Source organism: Aquila chrysaetos, chromosome 12 (genome assembly GCF_900496995.4).
Source record: "Aquila chrysaetos chrysaetos chromosome 12, bAquChr1.4, whole genome shotgun sequence".
In the NCBI taxonomy this organism is placed as follows: Eukaryota; Metazoa; Chordata; class Aves; order Accipitriformes; family Accipitridae; genus Aquila; species Aquila chrysaetos.
Genome location: NC_044015.1, coordinates 5,620,052 through 5,640,356, shown reverse-complemented (window position 1 = coordinate 5,640,356; position 20,305 = coordinate 5,620,052). Strand labels below are relative to the sequence as shown.

Genomic DNA, 20,305 nt, shown 5'->3' with positions numbered 1-20,305 from the left:
TCACCCTTGCTACGCACCCCAAAGTCCCTGGGATTCGTGCTGGGAGCAGCTCCAAAGCCGCCTCCGAGCATGAACACACAGAGCCCGGGCTGGTTGTTTCTCCCACATTTATTTGCTCCCATCTCCATCCCAAGCCAAGCAGCCACCAGGAGATGGCAACCAGGAGACTCATCTACAGAACACGGACCTTACGGGCAAGAGACAAGCAGTCGCACACCAGCCCCGGGTTAAACCCAGGGCCAGATCAACGTAGTGCTAGTAAGAAAATAAGACACTCTCTAATTACACAGTCTGAGATTAGTGACAGGCAGCCCCGGGGACGGCCGACCCCAGCACAGCACGGCCAGGACACAGCTGCTGTCACGGTGGTCCCACGACGCAGGGCAGGCTCGGGCAACGAAGCAGGAGCCGAAAGCCTGTGCACCACCCCACGGGCTCCCCACCGTGGGGAGGAAGGGGTAGGGTCCCAGCTCCCCCCTCCAGCACGAAGATTTTTTTTGCCTTCACCGCTGCAGAGCACAGGAGCTGCCCTGCCTGGTCCCAGAGGCGTGGAGGAAGGAGAGGTGACAGGCAGGGTGACACAGGCAGGAGGCTGAAGGCACCCACGGGGGAGCAGCAAGAGGAAGCGGGAAGATTAAATAAAGTAAAAGTAAGAGGCAGGCAGAAGGAAGCCTGCCACCTCACCCGCTGTGGGACAGGGGACCAAGAGGTTCCCTGGGCTGATGTAGGGGCCAGGAGGCAGTGCCAAGCCCCAGGGGCTCCCAGGGCACCCGGCTGCCTCCCTTCCATCACAGGCCGGTTAACAGCAGCCCCTGGGTCACCCTGGAAGAGGGTGGCTCACTCCAGGCCAGTAACCCACAGGCACCTCATCTGCCACCGGATAGCCTTTGGAGTCTCTGGTTTAGCGAGGCGGAGCTGCAGGAGCTGGAGAGCCTGCAGGAGAGCGGGGTGGGGGGGGGATGCTCACGTCCACCGCTGAGCACCTCGCCCAGCGCCACGCCGCTGGGGTCTCTCAGCCCTGTCACCGCTTGGTCCCCAGAAGCTCGAGGTCCTCGGAGGTGGCGCAGCCACGGGGCCCAGCCGCGGCAGGGCTAGGGGAGGTCCCAGCTCACTTCTCCAGCGAGGTGCATGGGGTGGAGGGGGAAGCAGCCGGACCACCAGCAGAGACTGTCCCTTGCGTGAGCTCCAAGGGACAGGGCCGTGGTCCGGCCGGCCCCAGGCTCCAGGCGGGACTGGTCCTCTTCACAAGTGTTCGCTGAAGAGGGAAGAAAGCAAGGCTGAATTACAGGGGGTTGGCTTCTCTCTCCCACAACTGCCTGCAGCAGCTCTGAGCCCCTCTCTGCCCACACCTTCCCTGCTCAGCTCCCATCACCCACGTGCCACAGGCTGACCCAGTGGTCCCAGTGCTCACCAGGACATGAGGGCCCTTGGGCGCCAGCTCCGGACAGTCCTGCCCAGCTCACCTGGCTATCCGGGACAGGATCTCCTTGATGCGCACCACCAATTTCTCATGCTGCAGCGGGTTGCTCTCGATGGCACTGTGCAGTTTGGCCATGTAGAAGTCCAGAGTGTTCAGAGTGGGGGTCTCCCCAGTGCCTATGAGGTGGCAACCCAGTTAGCAGGGCCAGCAAGTCCCCATCGAGCCCTGCCCATCGTGCCGGTGACTGGGGAAGGGTCCCTGAACACCAGGTGCTGCAGAGGATGGCAAGAGAGAGCCCCCACCAACACCAGCCCAGGAACAAAAGAATTTGGGCTAATATCTGTCTTGCGGGCATAGCTATGACTATGGCTCGAGAGAACAGTTCCCATCCTGCCCTACCCTGTTACAGGGGAGCCAACTGGCTGTCACATCCCTGAGCTCCCTAGAGAGCCCCCCAAAGTGCTCCAGGATCCCACCCCATCAGCAGATGGGCATTTATCACCACCTCGCTGCCCCCACTTTTACCACTTGCAGAGCCCCAGTGGTGCCCCTCCACATGGCCACCAGGTCCCAGCAGCAGGCTGGTCCCCACGGCTGCCCCGAACTCACCGGGGATGGGGAGGGAGGCGAAGCTGGCGGTGAGGGCCTGCCGCACGGACTGGAGCTGCTGCTGCAAGGCCAGGGTCTGCCTCTCCTCCTGGGCCAGCTCCTGCTCCAGCTTTTCCTTGGCACAGTTCATGCTCTCCGTGTGCTTCTGCAGGATAGCGTTCTGCTCCTCAAACTCCGTGTTCATCTTGCGCAGGCGCCGCAGCTCAGCCTCCCGAGCTGCCGGGACCGTGCGATGTCAGCAGGGGTAGCCCCTCGGACTCTCTCCCTCATCCCAAACCCAATCCCTTCCCCAGCCGTGACTTCCAAGAGGCTTAGCGTCGCCAACCCCCAGGCTCCAGCCAGGATCCGGTCCCTCTATCCAATCTCACCAGGGACCTTTCACAGCCTGGACCTCGCATGCAGCACCAGCCGCGGTCCTGCCCCGCGGGATGCAGGCTGCTCCGGCAGCGGCACTGCTTGCCGAAGCCATCCCCCAAGCAAGATGCTGCAGCGCCGGCAACCCCCGCCCTGCAGCCCAGCCCCTCACCTTTGTTTTGGTCCAAGAACTCCTCCGTGAAGATGGGCACATCGAAGGTGGAGAAGGTGTCGCTGCACTCGCCAGCCTGGGGGACGGGAGGGTACAGATCAGGCAGGGTTGAGCCCACCGAAGGGGACCCCGTCTCCTTGGGGCTGGGCAGAAAGGAGGCACAGGGACAGGGCAAGGGGTGGCCCTGCCTGGGCAGGCAGGGACGACGGGCAGAGGATGGCTACGTTCTGCCTCCTGCCACTCCGGGCCCTGCTTCAACGGCAAGTTGGCACCTTGAAGCGCAACCCGCGAGTCTCCCTCTGCCAAAACCTGCAGCCAGCCTGGTTCCCGTGGGCCAAACCCAGCGGTGCCACGTGCCTCAGTTTCCCCACACACAGACCTGCTGGGGCCTTACCTTGTGCGGGTGCCCATTCAGCAGAGTGTTCACTGCCGCAGAGCCCGCGTCCTCTGGAAAGGAGGAAGGAAGTTACCCCTGGGAGCCAGCCCAGCATCCCTCGAGAGGTTCTGGCAGCACTTGGCCGGATCCTGGCAGCGATGCCGGCAGCCACTGCTCCCACAGCCCACCTTTTTTGATCTTTTTCTCCTGGATCTTCTCCGTGCACATCTTGTAGGCCTCTGACTGCTGGTATTCCCGCAGTTCCTTCATGTACTGCTGCTTCTCCCGCTCCGCTTCGTCCAGGTACCGCTATGATCACAGAGGGTCCTCAGCCTGGCCCGGCCCCAGGCTCCCCGGGGGGCTGCTGACCCCTCTCCACTACTTAAGGCCCAGCTCCTGCTCACCAGCCCGCTAGTACTGAGACAAGCTCCCTTTGCGGAGCTGCAGCCAGGCAGCAAGCAAAGTGGTTTGGGGTGCAGGCTCTAGAGCGTGCTGACCAGCCCTGGGGGGGTCTCTTCTGGGGACCGGTACCTGCTTCTCCGAAAGCTGCAGCTTGCTCCACTCAGCCCCCAGCATCTTGGTGATCTCCGGGAAGGGCAGGTCAGGATGTTGCGTGCGGATCTGCTCGCGCCGCTCATTCAGGAAACGCACGTAGCCCGTCACAGGGGCTTTGGGGCCATTGGGAAGGATCTTCTTCCTCTTCTTGCCCTTGGGCCAGCCCCTCTTCTTCACCGGCTGGCACCCAGCAAAGGGAAAGGGACAACCCGTCACGGATCAGAGCGCACAATGCCATCGTGCCAGCAGGACACAGGAGCAGCCTGCAGACCCGCCTGGGCCTCCCACCCCTCGACGGAAGGTCTGGGCCTTTTGTCGGGCCACGGCCGCAGCCACAGGCTCGCCTGGGCTGCTGAAGGGCGAGTGGAGGGACAACCCCAGGCTGGGCAACACAGACCCCGCTCCTGGGGACTGTGCGGGCAGGGGTGCGGGCACCGGCGCTCACCTCCTCCTCGCCGTGCGGCTTCTCGCCGCTCGTCCGTGCCGACTCTCCCTTCTCCTGCTTGATGGCCACCAGGAAGTTTCCATGCTGAGCTTTGCCCGTGGCATGCCTGCAGCCAGAGAGTACCCGTCAGAAAGGGCTGGGAAACCACCAGGACCGATGGCGACACATCCCCCGGCAGCGCGGCCTCACGCTCACCAGATCCCCCAGCTCCCACCCACACAAACAGCCCCCAGACCTGCTACCAGCCCCGCAGCCCCTGCTGCCCTGTGAGGGGAGGCCACGGTTGAGCGATTGTGCTCGAGCAGAGCCCAGCACCGGACAAGCAGGGCAGTCCTGGGCACACAAAAGCTGCCCCAACGTCCAATGACGACCCTGAGACCTTTCAGTGACACTTGAAAGGGGGCCAGGAGCTGCCAGCGCTGCTCTTGGGGGCAAGCAACAGTGATGGTCACATCCCTGCATGCCACCACGGCTTGGGTGCACACCTCGGCGAGGAGTCCCAAGCGGCATGAACCAGTTGATCCTCCTCTGCAAGGGAGGAGGAGTCGTGGGGGTTTGGATCCTGGCTCCAGGGGCACCGCCTGGAAGCATCACCCACACCCTGGACAAGCGCTGCCAGGGATAAGGAGAACCCTCAAGGCAGAGGATGAGGGCAGGGTGCCGGATCAACCTGCTCCAGCCACAACCGCTCCATCAGGTTCCTGCCACCGGCGCCGCCACCAAGATGCACCAAGCCACCTCTGAGACGCGCCGAGCAGCTCTAACGCAGGTCTGGCGGTCCCGACTCCCGCTCTCCAACTTGCCGCCTCACCTTTACAGATCAGCATCTGCCTTCAGTGGAGGACGCAGGTCCAGCACCCGGGTCGGCAGAGCATCCCTACCTCACCTGAGCACACACAGCCCCGCTGCAGCGTCACCCTGGGGCTCCCCGAGCCTCCGTGGCCCCTTCTCCAGCCGGCTCCATCCCGCAGCCAAGCCCCTGTCCCGCTCGCACCCTTTGGTCCCCGATGCAGCTCCTGCTCCGTCGGAGCGTGTCTGCTGGCAGAGTGCCATTGGGCCCCCCGTGTAGGGAGAGACATGAAGGGCTCAAGAGTTGCGGCAAACGGCACTCGATTGGGTTTCATCCAAGTCACAAGACACAGTAACTAGCACAAGGCCAAGCACAAGTCCCGGCAAAGAAAGAAAATGCCGCTGTGTACCGAAAGCCAGACTGATCCCAACCCGCGCAGGATGCACCCCAGAGTTTCCCTCGCCTGTTTGTCACATCATGTACCCGGTGTAAACCCAAATCCCCCCAGAGACCCCAACCTACCACTATCAGGCTATCACTCGTACGAGCCACCCTTGCAATTAATTTGACAGGGCCCCTTTCTATAAACCCCCAGGGACATGGCCTGTAACTGCACTGGTCCTGGGGATGGAGGGGGTGCCCAGCACGAACTCTTCCCATCGGGATCTGAGCCCGACCAGCCGCCCTGCGCCCCCACGCTCACATGAAAGCCTACGGGAAGGTGTGAGACCATCTCTTCTTCCATATTCTGAGGGGGGGAAAAATCATCCCTGAAGATCCGCAAGAGCACAGTCAGCCTTAGGCTTTCTTTATCATCTCTAACAGAAACATTCCTGGTGATGCCCATACAGTATCATCGTGTTCAGCCGCCACGGCCGGGAACGCACCAACACCCTCCACAACCAGACGCCGGATCTCTGCCTCCCCCCCCGCAATCCGGATTCCTTGCGTGCCTAAGGATGCTTTAAAAAGTAAAGTTATTTCAGGCAAGATTCCTCCTCTTATCTGAACCTCCCCGGGCCAGTTTGCTCTGGCATCCACCTCCCTCGTGCTTCCCCATCTGCCTGCCCCGCAGGCACCGCGGCCCCGGTGCTCTCGCCCCTCTGCCGGGAGGGACGGCGGTCGACGCCAGCTGAGGACAGCACGCGGTTCACCCCGCGTGAATTAAGACCTCGCTGGTCTTAATCTCACGAGACGCTGCTTTTACACCAGGTCTCCCTTTGCCCTGTACTAATTAGCCCGGCTGGGTGGGAGCACAAGCTAACGAAGCAGGTATGGGGAGAGGGGTGCAGCCCGCAGTAGGGGACGGGGGTCCCCAAAACACACAGAAGGCCCCCAAGGCAAGACTAAAGCCACCCTTTAGCAAGGGACAAAGGACCGGGGCCCGGCACGGGACAGGGTGACACGGAGCGGCTCCTGGCACGCAGGAGGACACGGGGACCCCAGAGCCCGGCGGGGGGGGGGTGGGTGGTGAGGGGGGCACTTACAGCATCCCGGCAGGCAGCTGCTTGGCGCTGTGGGCCATGGGTCCGGGGGGGCCTCGCCAGCACCGCTCGGGTCAGCACCCCTGAAGGACAGAGCCAGAGCTGGCACCCGCACCCGAGGGGGGCCGCTCCGGAGACGGGGCGGGGGGGGCTGGTGCTGCAGCAGCTCCAAGGGGGCAATTCGACAGCCCCCCCCCCCCCCCCGCCATTCCACGCTCCCTGGCCTGCCCCCCCCGCCAAAGACCACCCCACACGGAGAAGTCTTTCCCGTGGGGACATCGCAGACCCCCACCCCCAAATAGCGTCTCCTCCCCAGCCAGTGCCGTCCCCCCCCCCACTTTAGTCTCTCCAGCTCTTCCAGACCCCCACGGAAGCCCCAGCCCCCCCCCCCCCCCCCCAGCGTCCCAACACGAGCTCCAGCCCCCACTCCCCGCACTGAAACCCCCTCCGCTGTGCCCACCCCGCCCCCGGTCTCCCGGGATCCCACCGCTGCCCCCCAACAGGCTCACCCCCATACACCCCCGGGACCGGCCGCCCGCCCCCCGCCGCCGCCCCAACTTTCCTGGCGCCACCGGCGCCCCTCCACTGCCCTTCCTCGCCTGGCCACGCCCCTCTATTATTATGTAAACTAGAAGCCCTCCTCGGCGCTTCCGATTGGCCGCTGGCGCCGACCCGTGGAGGGCGCAGCCTAACGCGGATTGGCTGGAAAGGTTTACATCAGAAGTAAGCGGCGGAGAGAAGGAGAGGGGAGGAGAGGGCGGGGCCGGCCGGCGCGGCGCGTGCGCGCCCGTTGAGTTCGCTGCGCGCGGCAGGCTGCCCGGCCAATCAGCAATCGGCGTGGGGACGAGGAAGCGTTGTGGGGAGGGGCAGCGCCTTAAAGGGGCAACGACACGAGCGAGGTGGGGGCCACTGCAACCGACCCCCTGTGGGTGCCCCCAGTGCCCGCCCCGGCGTCCGGGGCGGGGAGCCCCGGGACGGACCTCGGGGGTGTCCAGTGGCCCCAGTGTGCCCTCACTGCTCCCAGTAGCCTCCCATTGCTCCCAGTAGTCCCAGTGCCCACCGCAGGGCTATCCCAGGCACTCCAGTTAACCTTCTCCACTGCTCCCAGCAACCCCAGTACCCCACGGCTGCTCCCAGTGGCCCCAAGGCCCACCCTTGGGGTCCCAATGGCCCTGAAGGCCCCCACGCTGCTCCCACCGATCCCAGTACTGCCCATGCTGGTTCCAGTGACCCCAGTGCCTGCTCAAGAGGAGGTCCCAGTCAACCCAGTACCCCCCCCGCTGCTCCCAGTGACCCCAATATCCACCCAAGGGGTGGTCACCCCAGAGTCCCAGTGGCCCCAGTACTCCCCTCCACTGCTCCCAGTGACCCTAGTACTGCCCATAATGGCCCCAGTCACCCCAGTACCTACTCAAGAGGAGGTGCCAGTCACCCCAGTACCCCCCCACTGCTCCCAGTGACCCCGGTACTGCCCATACTGGTCCTAGTGCTGACAGTACTGCCCATAATGGCCCCAGTCACCCCAGTACCTACTCAAGAGGAGGTGCCAGTCACCCCAGTACCCCCCCCACTGCTCCCAGTGTCCCCAGTATCCACCCAAGGGGTGGTCACCCCAGAGTCCCAGCGACCCCAGTACGCCCTTCCACTCCTCCCAGTAAAGCCAGTACTGCCCATAACGGCCCCAGTCACCCCAGTACCCCCCCACTGCTCCCAGTGACCCCAGTATCCACCCAAGGGGTGGTCACCCCAGAGTCCCAGTCACCCCTGTACTCCCCTCCACTCCTCCCAGTAACACCAGTACTGCCCATAACGGCCCCAGTCACCCCAGTACCTACTCAAGAGGAGGTCCCAGTCACCCCAGTACCCCCCCTCCGCACTGCTCCCAGTGACCCTAACACCCACCCAAGCAGTGGGTCCCCCTGACCCCGGCAGTCACCCCCCGCGTCCCGTCCCAGTGCCCCCAGTAACCCCCCCCGCGCCCCGTCCCAGTGCCCACCACCAGCAGCCCGGCGCGGGAGGCGGCGGCCCCGCGGGGTGGCTGGTGGGTGGGAGAGGGGGCAGAGCCGGCCCCAGAGCCGGGGGGGGGGGGAGCGGCGGGATGGCGGGGCCGGGCAGCGCCGCAGCCTCGCCCCGCCCCGTCCCCGTCCCCGTCCCCGTCCCCGTCCCGGGCGCTGCGGGCCGGCGGCGGCGCGGTATGGCGGAGCCCCCGGCGGGAGCCGGAGCCGCGGAGCTGCCGCTGCGGGCGCGGTTGAGCTTCGCGGCCGGGCACTTCCTAAACGACCTGTGCGCCTCGCTGTGGTTCACCTACCTGCTGCTCTACCTGCACGCCGTGCTGGGCTACGGCCACCGCCTGGCCGGGGCTCTGCTGCTGGCCGGGCAGGTAGCCGACGGACTCTGCACGCCGCTCCTCGGCTACGAGGCCGATCGCTCCGCCGGCTGCGGCCGCTACGGGCGGAGGAAGTCCTGGCACCTCGCCGGTGGGTGCTGGGGTGACGGGGGGGGGGGCGTTGCTGGGCTGGGGGAGCCTTTCTGGGGTGCCCTGGGTGGGGGGGGGACGACGACGACGGGATCCGGGGTGCCTTTCTGGGGTGGGGGGGGGGGTCAGCCCTGGGGATGCTCTGGAGCGGGGAGCGGAACCAGGGTGCCCTGCGTGGAGGGAAGCCTCGCTGAAGATGGGTGGCCCTCAGGGAGCCTTTCTGGGGTGGGGGGGGGTCAGCACCAGGGAAACCTTCCTGGACCCCCCCGCCTGGAGCGGGGAACAGCCCCTGTGGCAGTGAGGTGGGGACGGGGTCCCCCCCAAGATGGAGAGGGGTAGCCTCAGGGGCGAGCAGAATTGGGTGCCCTGGGGCGGAAGGGAGCAGCCCCCCCCCACCCGTGGAAGGGGGGCTGCTCTGGGGTTGGGGGGGGGCTTTCCTGGGTGCCCTGTGTGGAGGGTGAACCAGCCCTGGGTGATATCAGGGCAGAGGCAGCAGCGCCCTGGGTGCGGGGAGATGGGCCCAGGGTGCTGTGCGTGAAGGGGCGCAGACCTGGAGGTGCCCATATGGAAGGGCAGCATCCCCCATGGCAGCGAGGTGGGGACTGGGGTGCCCCGTCTGTAGAGGACAGCGGGGTGCTCCGGGATCCCCCAGGCACGAACCTGGATGGGGAAGGGGCACTGTGGCATCCCCGTCGTGCCCGGGCACTGTCCCCACCCCGGTGGCCTGTGCCACAGCAGCGGGTGCTGCCTGGGCGCTCGCAGCCCGGGGGGTCCCCGCTGTCCCTCGGGCCATACCTGTGTGGCGGCAGGGTCCCCCCTACGTGGGGGTGGCATCGAGTCAGGGTGAGAGCTGTGTGCTTAGCTACAGCAAGAACGAGACCGACAGTAAAATCTGGGCTTTCCCAGGAGCCCGGGGATTTACCAGGGACTTGCCTGTGGCCAGGCAGCTCTTGGTTGTCCCCACAGGTGACCGTGGGGCGCGGGGCCCTTGACTGTGCCGGGGCTGGGCGCCCCGTGTGCTGTGTTTGCAGGCAGCGCTGCCCGGCCGCAGCGGGGGAAGGCAGCCGGCGTCTGGTGAGTAAGGGCCCCGTGGGGATGCAGAGGAGGTACCGGCTCGGCATGAATTATTAACAGGCGCTCTCGTCTTGCATCATGCCCTGGGGTCAAAAAAATGCAATGGAGTGTACGGGCTGGTGGGGATTCCTGTGTCTGGGTCCCTCTCTGAGGGGACGGCGTGACCTGGAGAAGGGTCCTTGGTCCCGCAACTGGTGCAGGAGCCTGCCCCATCCCTGGTGAGCTGGTGATGGGGAATGGGGCAGTTAGTGTGAAGAAACGTCCATCGGCAGCCAGAGATAAAGACCCTCGATGCTTCCTCCTGGTAACAGCATGGTAATGCCCGAGTGTCAGCTCGCTTAGAGTGGACCCATGTGCAGAGAGGACGGTTGTAGTGTGGGTGCTCTTATCTTGATCCCAAATTTATCTCGGTCAACCGCTTCTTGCAACTGAATGATAGCCTGATAAGGCGGCTGATCTCCCCGGCGTTTTGCTTGGCGAGTCAGGGAGGGTGTTGGGAGGTGGGGGGCAGCTTCACCCCCTGCTGCGGTGTCAGCCAGATCTGTGCCCTAGATTTAGGGAAGTGGCTGAAGCTGTACTCCCCCCTCTCCCGGGGCAGGTCAGCTCCAGCTGGGTGCTGCTTAGCGTGCAGCGAAAGGGAAGTTCTGAATCACGTCTTGCACAGGGGCTGCAGCTACCCCAGCCAGCTCCGCTCTCTGCTGCGGGGAGTAGAGCACCCTGCCTGGCCCTGCCTGCTCCGGCAGCACAGGTGGAGTCTGGAAGCATGGATGGAGGCTCTGTTTCCCTGCCCAGAGCCTGGGTTATTCCTAGAAGTTGGGGGCTACCCCACCGCCTCCCTTGGCCGACCGCAGTGCGACTGAGCGGTGCCAGCAAACCCTTTGGAACCGGCTGTGCCAGTACCGCTCTCGGCTCGCTCGGTCACGCTGCGGTGAGATGTTTCGTGTGGGAGCGGGGCGTCTCATCTGGTGGCAACCCGTGCTCAGATCAGAGGAAACCGCAGCCTCGGGGTGGGGGGGGGAGATACCACGAGTTGCTATCGGTGGCATCTCTCCACCACGGTGCTGGGCCGCCAGTGCCGGCGGTCGTGGGTGGCTCACCCCGCACGCCGGCCTGCCTGCTTGCCAGCTTTTTTTTGGGGGCAGCTTCCTGCCACAGTGAGCTGGGAAGGATGAGTAGCTCTTTGCTGCCTGTCTGAGACAGTCCGGCAGTGCTGTCCCAAATTCCCTGCCCCAGGCGCGTGTGCTGTGCAGCCTGGCGTTCCCGTGATCCTGTCCCGCAGGGCCCAGAGATGAGAGCCTGGACCCTCTGCTGCCTGCCGGGGGGTGCTGCAGGGATGGGCAGGGTGGTCTTGGGGTGCTCCCGTGGCCCCACTTGGGAGAGCGGGCTGTTCCCAAGACCCCTCTGGCTCACAGTGAAGTCGCGTTTGCTTGGGCGGACCCAGGGATATGTGGGTGTCGGGATGCAGCTCGCAGCCCCGTGCCAGAGGAGCACGGCTCCGTGAGGGTGGCCGGTGGGGGTGGCCCCAGCTGATGGGCACTGCCTGTCCCTGGGCACCACAAAGAGGAGGGAGTGACGAGTCTCCTGCGTGTGCGATGGCAGCGATGGCTCATGGGTGGGTGCAGGGGCGGACACGGAGGCTGCAGCAGCCTGGGGGCCGCAGCTCCTGCCCCAGCAGTCCCCTGGGGATGTGGGCAAGTACCTCTTAGGGGACTGCAGAGCTCAACCCAGCGGGGCCCTGGGACTGGGGAGCAGGCAGAGCCTCCCCCATCCTCCAGACGGGGCTCGCTTAAAACCAACAGCCCTGTAACGGGGAACAAAGGAGGTCTGGTCTGGTTTGAGCCTTCTTGGACCCTTCAAGTCCCGGTGGCTTGTCTGCGGCAGAGACACTGCGGTGCGCTCAAGTCCCCTGTCCTTCGGGGACCTCCTGGAGCACCAGAGCCACCTGTGAGCTGGTGCAGGGCAGCACCCAGCACCCTGCTGGGGTCCTTGCTCAGGATGGATCCGAGCTGGGCTGGGATTGTTGCTGCCTGCCCTCAGCACAGGGAGAACTGCTTTGCCCCGGCCCTGCAGCAGCTGTGGTGGCTGTGCCACGTGGAAGCAATGATGAGGAGGAATTGCTGTTCATGGATGAGAGGAGGAGAAATCACTTTGTGAGGAGGAGTATCTTGCAAAGACCCCTGGAGAGGGGTCCTTGGGGACCTGGCAAAGTGGCTGCAAGTTCCCCTCAGCGATAGGAACAGGTTCCCGTGGCTTTTCGGCAGCGCCCAGTGAAGCTGGGGACACGCAGGACAGGGTGCGCGACTGTCTCCGCGTCGGCGCCTGGGCCTCGGGAACAACGGAGCATCTCAGCGGATTTGCTCCGTAACCTTGTGAAGGGGGAGGGAGAAGCCAGCCTGTCCCTGCCTGCTCCACGCAGGCGTCCCCACGCCGTCACGCTGCGGCAGAGGGAGGAGTCTGGCTCTGCTGTCCCTGACTCAGCTGGGACCTTCCCGTGGCTCAGAGCCTGGCGTGGGGGGCAGATCTGCTCCTGTCCCCCCGCATCGCACTGGGGGTGTCCCTGGTCATCGCTCTGCAAGTGGCTTCTGCAAGCATGGAGGGAGCGTGGCTACCTCTGCTAGCCCCACGGGAGACGGGACAAGGGGGTGCCTTATCACCCTTGGGCAGACGTCAGGGCGGCGCGTGTCCTTGGGGCTGGTTATCTGCATGCTGGAGATGGAGAGAGAAGCCCTCCGTGGCTGCAAGTCGTGATGGTGTGAGGGTCTGTCCTCTGGCGTTTTGAGGGGGACAGAGCAGGTGCGAGATTGTGCTGCAGTTTGTAGGGGGAACTTGACTGGGGAAAAGTCTGCTGACAAGCGTCTGTCTTGCTGTTGGGTGCGAGAGGGAAGGACATCACCCTGTGCAGGACGGGGTGAGGGGGAGATCTGGGGCTCCATGTGTCTCACCTGGCTCGGGGAAGGTGCCCACCTCCCTCCCCAGCCCTGTGGGGTAGGACCTGTCCTAGCAGAGGGCTGGCTGTGTCTGAGCCAGCTGGGGCTGTTGGGGTCCCAGGGAAACAGGGCTCACAGCCTCTCACAGCTCCGCTCTCTTCCCAGGCACCACCTGCGTCCTCGTGTCCTTCCCCTTCATCTTCAACCCCTGCCTGGGTTGCAAGGAGAACACGCCGCAGTGGGCAGCCTTCATCTACTACCTCCCCTTCATCATCATCTTCCAGTTCGGCTGGGCGGCCACACAGATCTCCCACCTGTCCCTCATCCCTGAGCTGGTGACCACTGAACATGAGAAGGTGGAGCTCACAGCTTTCAGGTGAGCACGGCCAGACCTGGGTGTCCCCTGAACCCGGGGGAGCAGCCCTGCCTGCGCCAGGTCCCATCACTTCTTTGACGAGAGGTCCCCTTGGTGCCACGGGTCTGGCATGGCACACTTGAGCCCTCGGTATGGCAGGACCAGGACTGGGCCGTGTGGGTGTCCTGCAGGATGTGTCCAAGTGACATTGGTTGTGGTAGGTTGACCCTGGCTGAACGCCAGGTGCCCACCAAAGCCGCTGTATCACTCCCTCCCTCAGCTGGATGGGGGAGAGAAAATATAACAAAGGGCTTGTGGGTCAAATAAGGACAGGGAGAGATCACTCAACCAATTACTGTTACGGGCAAAACAGACTCGACTTGGGGAAAATTAACTTAATTTATTGCCAATCAACCAGAGTAGGGTAATAAGGAATAAAACCAAATCTCAAAACACCTTCCCCCCACCCCTCCCTTCTTCCCAGGCACAGCTTCACTCCTGGATTCTCTACCTACCCCCCACAGCAGCGCAGGGGAATGGGGAATGGGGGTTACGATCAGTTTATCACACCCTGTCTCTGCCGCTTCATCCTCCTCAGGGGGAGGACTCATCACACTCTTCCCCTGCTTCAGCGTGGGGTCCCTCCCACGGGAGACAGTCCTCCACGAACTTCTCCAGTGTGGGTCCTTCCCACGGGCTGCAGTTCTTCACAAACTGCTCCAGCATGGGTCCCTTCCACAGTGTGCAGTCCTTCAGGAGCACACTGCTCCACCGTGGGTTCCCCACGGGGTCACAAGTCCTGCCAGAAAACCTGCTCCGTGGGCTCCTCTCTCCACAGATCCACAGGTCCTGCCAGGAGCCTGCTCCAGCACGGGCTTCCCACAGGGTCACAGCCTCCTTCGGGCATCCCCCTGCTCCGGCATGGGGTCCTCCATGGGCTGCAAGTGGAGATCTGCTCCACCGTGGACCTCCATGGGCTGGAGGGGGACAGCCTGCCTCACCATGGTCTTCCCCACGGGCTGCAGGGGAATCTCTGCTCCGGCACCTGGAGCACCTCCTCCCCCTCCCTCTTCACTGACCTTGGTGTCTGCAGGGTTGTTTCTCTTACATGTTCTCACTCCTCTCTCCAGCTGCAGTTTCTGTGCCCGCCGCAACTTTTTTCCCTTCTTAAATATGTTATCACAGAGGCATTGCCACTGTCACTGATGGGCTGGGCCTTGGCCAGCAGCAGGTCCGTCTTGGAGCCAGCTGGCATTGGCTCTGTCAGATAGAGGGGAAGCTTCTAGCAGCTTCTCATAGAAGCCACCCCTGTAACCCACCCGCTACCAAAACCTTGCCACACAAACGCAATACACTGGTCTTCTGGGTTGGTGGCCCAAACCCTTTGGTGCCGGGAGGGAATGTCTTGATGCCAGGGATGTTAGTGTCACAGCCCGTGGGATACTTCTGTGAGCTGGGGACACTTCTCCTTCAGGACTGGAGAGCGATACTCATAGGGGAGGAATAGATGCCCCCAGGAAGAGTTGGGCATGGTCGTGTGCGGGCTGTCCCATAGGCAGGGATGGCCCCACGGCCAGGCTGGGCAGCACATGCAGCTCTGTGTGCGGAGACCGGCTCAGTGCCGCTTATCTGGCAGGATCAGGCTGTGGGAAGGAGTGTTTTATCAGATTGAGCAGGGCTTGGTTATCTTCCCCAGTGGGAGGAAGTTCCCCTTCTGGCAGGTGAGCAGGACCGCAGCACAGCCGGGCAGAGAGGATGTTGGGGCAAGTGCTGGGGTAACGCTGGGGCCAAGGCGTCTGGCTCTGGGGGCACTGGGTCGGGCAGCTCAGGGCATCCTTGGGGCAGAGGTGTGCTGTGATGGGAGGGTGGACAGGCTGACCCAGAGGGATCTTGTTTTCCTCCCAGTCGTGCCCCGAGGCTTGGGAGGTGCACTGCTAAGGCTAATGCCTGGCCAGATGCTGTGTGCTCTTGGAGGTGTTGCCTGAGCAATGACACTGGGGTGCAAAGCTGACTGTAGCATGCCTGGCTTGGAGGGCAGCCTTGGGTTGAGGTGTCCCCACGATGCCTGGAGCTGTGCTCCTCCCTCTGCATCACCCTGAGGTGCTGTCTCCCCTCAGGTATGCCTTTACTGTCATGGCCAATATCACAGTCTATGGCCTGGCCTGGCTGCTGCTGAACTTCCAGGTGGACCAGCCTGACCGCACAGAGCACCTAGGCATCCAGGATGTCCCTATATTTCGGGTGAGTGGCAGGACTCAGTCCCTGGGGTCCTCTCTTCCCTGGGTGGGACACGGCTCGACTGGGGAGGTACCAAAGGGAGTGAAATAGCAGTGCCCTGAAACCTCACCTGCTGCACTGGGCAGAGGCTGCACTGAGCTCTCCCTGGGGTTTTAGAAACCCTTCTTTATCCACCAGACTGCTGGGGGTTGGATGATGGGCAGGCAAAGGGCACTCCATGCTATGCTCACCCCCTTTGCCTCACCCAGAACCTGTCCCTCATCGTGGTGGGGCTGGGGGCCGTGTTCTCCCTCATCTTCCACCTGGGCACCAAAGAGAAGCCATACCCGCCGGGCTCGCTGCCCCAGCTGGAGGAGAGCACGCCCCTGCTGCAGAAGGAGCCTACGAGCCCCCCACGCCCGCTGCTGATCTGGAAAGACTGGCTGCTGGAGCCTGCCTTCTACCAGGTATGGCTGCCGCAGGGCTTGCGGCACCTGTCCTGGGCTGCTGCCCTGCCTGGGTGCTGTGGGCATCCTCTGGCAGTGGGACGTGCCCCTGGTGTGGACGAGGGTGGAGAGATGGGCTGTACTGGGCACCCACCTACCACATCAGGGGGGCTGTACTCTTCTCAGTGGGCATCTATGCCATGACAGGATTGGGCTTGGAAGGTGCCAGTCTTCCCTACCTCCAGTTTGCACGGGCTGAGCAGTGCTGCCCTGTCTCTGTCCCCTCACAGGTCGCGGTGCTCTACATGTCCACCCGGCTCATCGTCAACCTGTCCCAGACCTACATCGCCATGTACCTGACCAACTCGCTGCTGCTGCCCAAGGTGGGCGCAGGGCAGGTCCCTGCCCGTGTGTCGAGGTTGCATGGGCAGGGGTCCTGTGCTGATGGTCCGGTGCTCATCTTCTCCCTGTCCTCGTCTCTTGCAGAAGTACATTGCCACCATCCCCCTGGTGATGTACATCAGTGGCTTCCTCTCCTCCTTCCTCATGAAGCCTGTGAATAAGTGGATAGGTCGAAATGTGAGTGCTGGGGGCCTGGTGATGTTTGAGGTAGACCCAAGGAGAGGCCATGGGGCCAGATCCTGACCACACAAGTGAGCAGAGTATTCAGCACACCTGAGACTGGCTGGAGAGCAGGGACCCTGTGTGCATCCTCTGCAGATGACCTCCTGCTGCAGCCTGGGTCCCGCTGGGATAGTATGGGCAGTGGGCAGGGTGAGGGGGCATGGGCCTATCCTGCACATCTCCAAGGCTGGGAAAAGTGATGCTGGTTCAGAGTCAGCCTGTCCTGTGCAGCCCCAACCAGGCTGGGAGAGCCCCATGGTGCCCATGAGAGGCAGAGGGAGGGTTTGGCTGAGCCACCCTGGACAGACATGGGGGTCTGCAGTGCCAGCAGGAAGGGGCTGCCCCTCCAGTGAATCCCCCGTCTGCACTGCAGCAAGCACCGCACCCCGATAAGCCCCCACCTCTCCTGCCAGTTGGGTGTCCCCGTGCCCTACGCAGGCACCATACCTACAGCTCTGCTGGGGGCTCAGCTCTTAGGCTGCGGCCAACGCTGTAAAACAGCCTGGACCACCGCGAGGCTCTTGCTGTTTGGGGGCTCCTTGTTTAAAACCAGCTGGGAGAGAGCCAGGGCTGTCCCCTGCGGGTCCTAGGCAGCAGCTGGCCCCCATGCCCTCCCCACTCACCCCTGCCTTGCTGGGTGTTGGCCGAGCTGGGGTCTGAGCTCTCCCTTCTCCCTCTGCCTGTCCCCACGCTGGCCCGGAGCAGTTGACCTACTTCGCGGGCATCCTGGTGATCTTGGCCTTTGCCTCCTGGGTGACCCTAGCCAGGCAGATGGGAGCAGAGATCTACGGGGCGGCCGTGCTCCTTGGGGCTGGCTCCGCCACTATCTTGGTCACCTCCCTCTCCATGACAGCAGACCTCATCGGCACCAACACGGTACGTCCGCTCCTCCCGGCCGGGATGGACCAGGGTGTCACAGCGGGGCTCGGAGCCCCTGGGCTGGGGCCGTCACTGGTGTGGGATCGGGGGGGACGGAGACCCCTGTGAGGGGGCTCTGCTGTGGGGCTGCGGGCAGCCCTATCCCCTGTGCCCGGGCTCTGCTGTAATATGGGCTCTGCCCATGAGAGGGCACAAGGCTCTCGCTGCCGGCGCCCGCTGGGCTGCGTGGCAGGGATGGACTCGGCACAGTGGCCGATGAGGTTTCCTCTCCCCTTGCAGCACAGCGGTGCGTTCGTCTACGGCGCCATGAGCTTCACCGACAAGATGGCCAACGGCCTGGCTGTGATGGCGATCCAGAACCTGCATCCATGCCCGTAAGCATCCCTGCAGGTCAGGAACCCTCACAGTGGCAGCTCTGGCCACATCATCTGGGGGCCAGGCAGCAAATATTCCTGGTTCGGAGTGAGAGACATGGGTGGAAACCAGCTCTGAGTTGTCTTAAATCCTTCCTCAACTTCTCTTCTGGCCCTAGACAAGGGCTGCATCTGTGGGATGCATGAAGGGGCTGGGGATCTCAATGTCCAGCATGCTGCCCTCTCTTCTTGCCCTGGACCTTTCCCTTGCGTCCCAGTGTGAACCAGTCCCGACACTGAGGACATGGGACTGCTGTCAGCAGCCCCAGGGCACTTGGGCTGCACTGGGCCAGGGTCTGGTCCTGACCACCAAGCCACATCCCTGCCTTCTTCCTGCAGGACCGAGCTCTGCTGCCCTGCCTGCATCAGCTTCTACCACTGGGTGATGGTGTTGGTCACTGGAGGCATTGCCATTGCTGCTATCGCCTCTCTGTGCTGCATCATGGTCTGGCCCATCCGTATCCGCTACCGTGAGTGGGGCTGGGGGCGCCGGGGGGGGGGCCAGGCATGTGGCTGGGGGCCCTGGGAGCCCCGTGTCCTGTGCCAGCCTGGGCTAAAGTGAAAGTGTCTTTCCAGATGGCCCCGGCTGCGGGGAGGTGGCAGGAGCCCTATCCCGGCAGGAGCGGGGAGGTGGCAGGAGCCCTGTCCCAGCAGGAGGTCCTGTGGCAGGGCTGGCTGCGGGGACGCTCGCGGCCCTGCCCGCGGGGGGACCCTCATGGTAGGCACACGGGGCAGGACCACCATCCCGCATCTGCTGCTCCTGGCCCCGGAGCCGGAGGCTGTGCCTGCTTGCTGTGCCCTCCTGGGGGGCAGGATCCACCTGCAATGGCCGTGCTGATGCTGGCACCCCTTGGGTCACCAAGGGGTGGCGTGGGCTGCTCCGCGTGCTGGTAGCCAAATGTGGGGGGCAGGGGATGGGGTGCCTCTTGCCAGGCCGGGGACCCAGGCTCCCGTGCTCGGTGCCAGCTCAGCAGCTGCCTCTCTGCCCTGCTGGATGCCTGTGTCTTGCTCTGGGGTGGGGGGAGAGGACGGACCCCCCACCCGTGCTGCCTTGGGGACGTGCTAATTAGGGCCCCTTGTGCCATCGGCAGGAGAGTCCTGAAGGTCCAGGCCAGCACGTGGCGGGTCACCCCAGCAGCTGCAATGGCTCCTAACCCGTCCCTTCCCTCCCCTCCCCGCAGATGCTGTCTGCCTGCAGGGGCTGAGCAGAGCGGGGACCCCCTACGGCGGGACGGAGAGCGTCGAGGGAAGGAGCGAGCGCAGCACCGTCAACTGAGCCGGGCCCGTGTCCTCGGCCACCGTGGTGTCCACGCCGCTGAGCTCTGCCTGGAGGGACCCCCGCGGCGGGGGATGGCGCTGGGACGGGGGTACTGGGCTGGGGGTGGCCCCCTGCCCTGTCTCCCTGTCACCTTGCACTGGGTCCGTGTCCCCCTCACACACACACAGCCCCCATGCCCTGCCTGGGGACTCGTGAAGGATGTCACCCTGTGCTTGCACAAGTATAACACTAGAAGGCTCTGGGCCGGGTAGCAGGGGTCCGTCCCAGCACAGGGGACAGGTGCCCGGCCCTCGGTTTTAACCTGCTTTTTTAAGGTCAGTATGTACAAACAGCACTTTTTAAAGGAGGAGAAAAAGGAGAGAAAAAAAAAACAACAAAGCACCTCTAACCGCGGATAAATGCTCTTAGTGTCTTTCCTGGGCCCTGCCGCGCTCGGGCAGCACCCCCGGGACCTGGGCTCAGCTCCGGGGGGGGGGGACGACGCCCACGGCTGGGGGGAAGCAGGAGCAAGGCAGGGGGGTTGGGGGCGTTCACAAGGGCTCCGCGGGTCGTGACCCAACGGTACTCCCCCTTGCTCCTTTACTCCTCCACGGAGACAGAGGCCCCAGCACCGGGGAAACTGGGGGGGGGGGGGAGTCCGGCAAAGCGGGAGAGAGGCCCCCAAGATGGCCGCCCTCAACAACGATGGCGGCTGCGCCCGCAAACAAAATGGCTGCCGCGCAGCAGCGCTGCAGCCCAATGATTGGTGTCTGTGCGGGTGTCCCGCCCCCCCCCGGGGCAGGGCAACCAATGGGGGCGCTCATTGCCTTAGCCGGGCCGGAGCCGGCGACAGCCCCGGGGATAGAGGCCGGCACCGCCGGTGGGCCCGGCCCGGCTCCCCCACCCGCCCCGGGCCCGCTCGGTGCCGCCGAGGCGCTGCGGTGGGGCCCGGGTCCCCGCTGCTCCCGGCACGGGAGGCTCCGGCCCCCGCTGAAGGCAGCGCGGGGTGAAGGCCAGGCTGCCCCAAGCCGCAGGCGGCTCGACCGCCGGCGGCCACTCGGCGGTGCGTCGCCCGCCTCGGCCCCCGTGTGCCCGCGCTGCCGTCCCGGGGCAGCTCGGGGGCTCCCGGCGCCTGCTCCCTCGGGGCCCGACCCCACCGGCCCCCGCGGCCTGCTGGCGGGACGGGGACGGGTCTGGTGCCGCAGCTGCTGGGCTGCGGGTCGTTGCCCGTCTGCCATAAACCCTTCGGTGTGGGGAAGTGAGAGGCGCCCTCTCCCTGTCCCGCCGGGGCGGCCGGGCGCCGGAGGGGTCCGCACCCGGGTGACTGCCGTGTGACCGTGAGTCACCCGGGACAGACGGGCCGTGCGGTGAGGCACGGCAGCCAGGCATGTGCTGCTGTCTGGCAGCACCTTCCTCAGCCCCTTGGGCAGA

At 64.5% G+C, this 20,305-nt stretch overlaps 2 protein-coding genes across 5 annotated transcripts; one reads left to right on the top strand and one right to left on the bottom strand.

The window, feature by feature from the left end:
• Positions 1-90: 90 nt before the first annotated feature.
• On the bottom strand, positions 91-8,532 carry HMG20B (high mobility group 20B). Of its 3 annotated transcripts, none has more exons than XM_041128155.1 (10): positions 8,514-8,532; positions 6,209-6,288; positions 3,932-4,037; positions 3,463-3,666; positions 3,120-3,240; positions 2,950-3,002; positions 2,556-2,631; positions 2,030-2,245; positions 1,464-1,596; positions 91-1,255 (listed from the first exon to the last, which is right to left on the bottom strand). In XM_041128155.1, exons 2-10 carry the CDS (start codon positions 6,244-6,246, stop codon positions 1,243-1,245), a joined length of 960 nt encoding a protein of 319 aa, XP_040984089.1. In that variant the 5' UTR covers positions 6,247-6,288; positions 8,514-8,532; the 3' UTR covers positions 91-1,242. The 3 variants fall into 3 exon arrangements, with proteins under 3 accessions (XP_040984089.1, XP_029888504.1, XP_040984090.1); XM_030032644.2 differs by lacking the exon at positions 8,514-8,532 and adding an exon at positions 6,768-6,884; XM_041128156.1 differs by lacking the exons at positions 91-1,255; positions 8,514-8,532 and adding an exon at positions 6,768-6,885 and having other exon boundaries at positions 1,460-1,596.
• MFSD12 (major facilitator superfamily domain containing 12) lies at positions 8,346-19,250 on the top strand. Of its 2 annotated transcripts, XM_041128154.1 has the most exons (12): positions 8,346-8,682; positions 12,848-13,058; positions 15,155-15,278; positions 15,524-15,721; positions 15,991-16,083; positions 16,187-16,279; positions 17,030-17,200; positions 17,483-17,577; positions 17,956-18,086; positions 18,193-18,212; positions 18,247-18,334; positions 18,798-19,250. In XM_041128154.1, exons 1-12 carry the CDS (start codon positions 8,400-8,402, stop codon positions 18,890-18,892), a joined length of 1,602 nt encoding a protein of 533 aa, XP_040984088.1. In that variant the 5' UTR covers positions 8,346-8,399; the 3' UTR covers positions 18,893-19,250. The 2 variants fall into 2 exon arrangements, with proteins under 2 accessions (XP_040984088.1, XP_029888495.1); XM_030032635.2 differs by lacking the exons at positions 18,193-18,212; positions 18,247-18,334 and having other exon boundaries at positions 8,348-8,682.
• Positions 19,251-20,305: the final 1,055 nt, after the last annotated feature.

Coding starts and splice junctions, on each gene's coding strand:
- MFSD12 (XM_041128154.1), top strand. CDS start 8,400: ATGGCGGAGCCCCCGGCGGGAGCCGGAGCCGCGGAGCTGCCGCTGCGG. Junction 15,279..15,523: donor AGGATGTCCCTATATTTCGG/GTGAGTGGCAGG, acceptor TGCCTCACCCAG/AACCTGTCCCTCATCGTGGT. Junction 17,201..17,482: donor ACCTCATCGGCACCAACACG/GTACGTCCGCTC, acceptor CTCCCCTTGCAG/CACAGCGGTGCGTTCGTCTA.
- HMG20B (XM_041128155.1), bottom strand. CDS start 6,246: ATGGCCCACAGCGCCAAGCAGCTGCCTGCCGGGATGCT. Junction 4,038..6,208: donor CAGCTGCCTGCCGGGATGCT/GTAAGTGCCCCC, acceptor CTCTGGCTGCAG/GCATGCCACGGGCAAAGCTC. Junction 3,667..3,931: donor AGCCGCACGGCGAGGAGGAG/GTGAGCGCCGGT, acceptor GCTGGGTGCCAG/CCGGTGAAGAAGAGGGGCTG.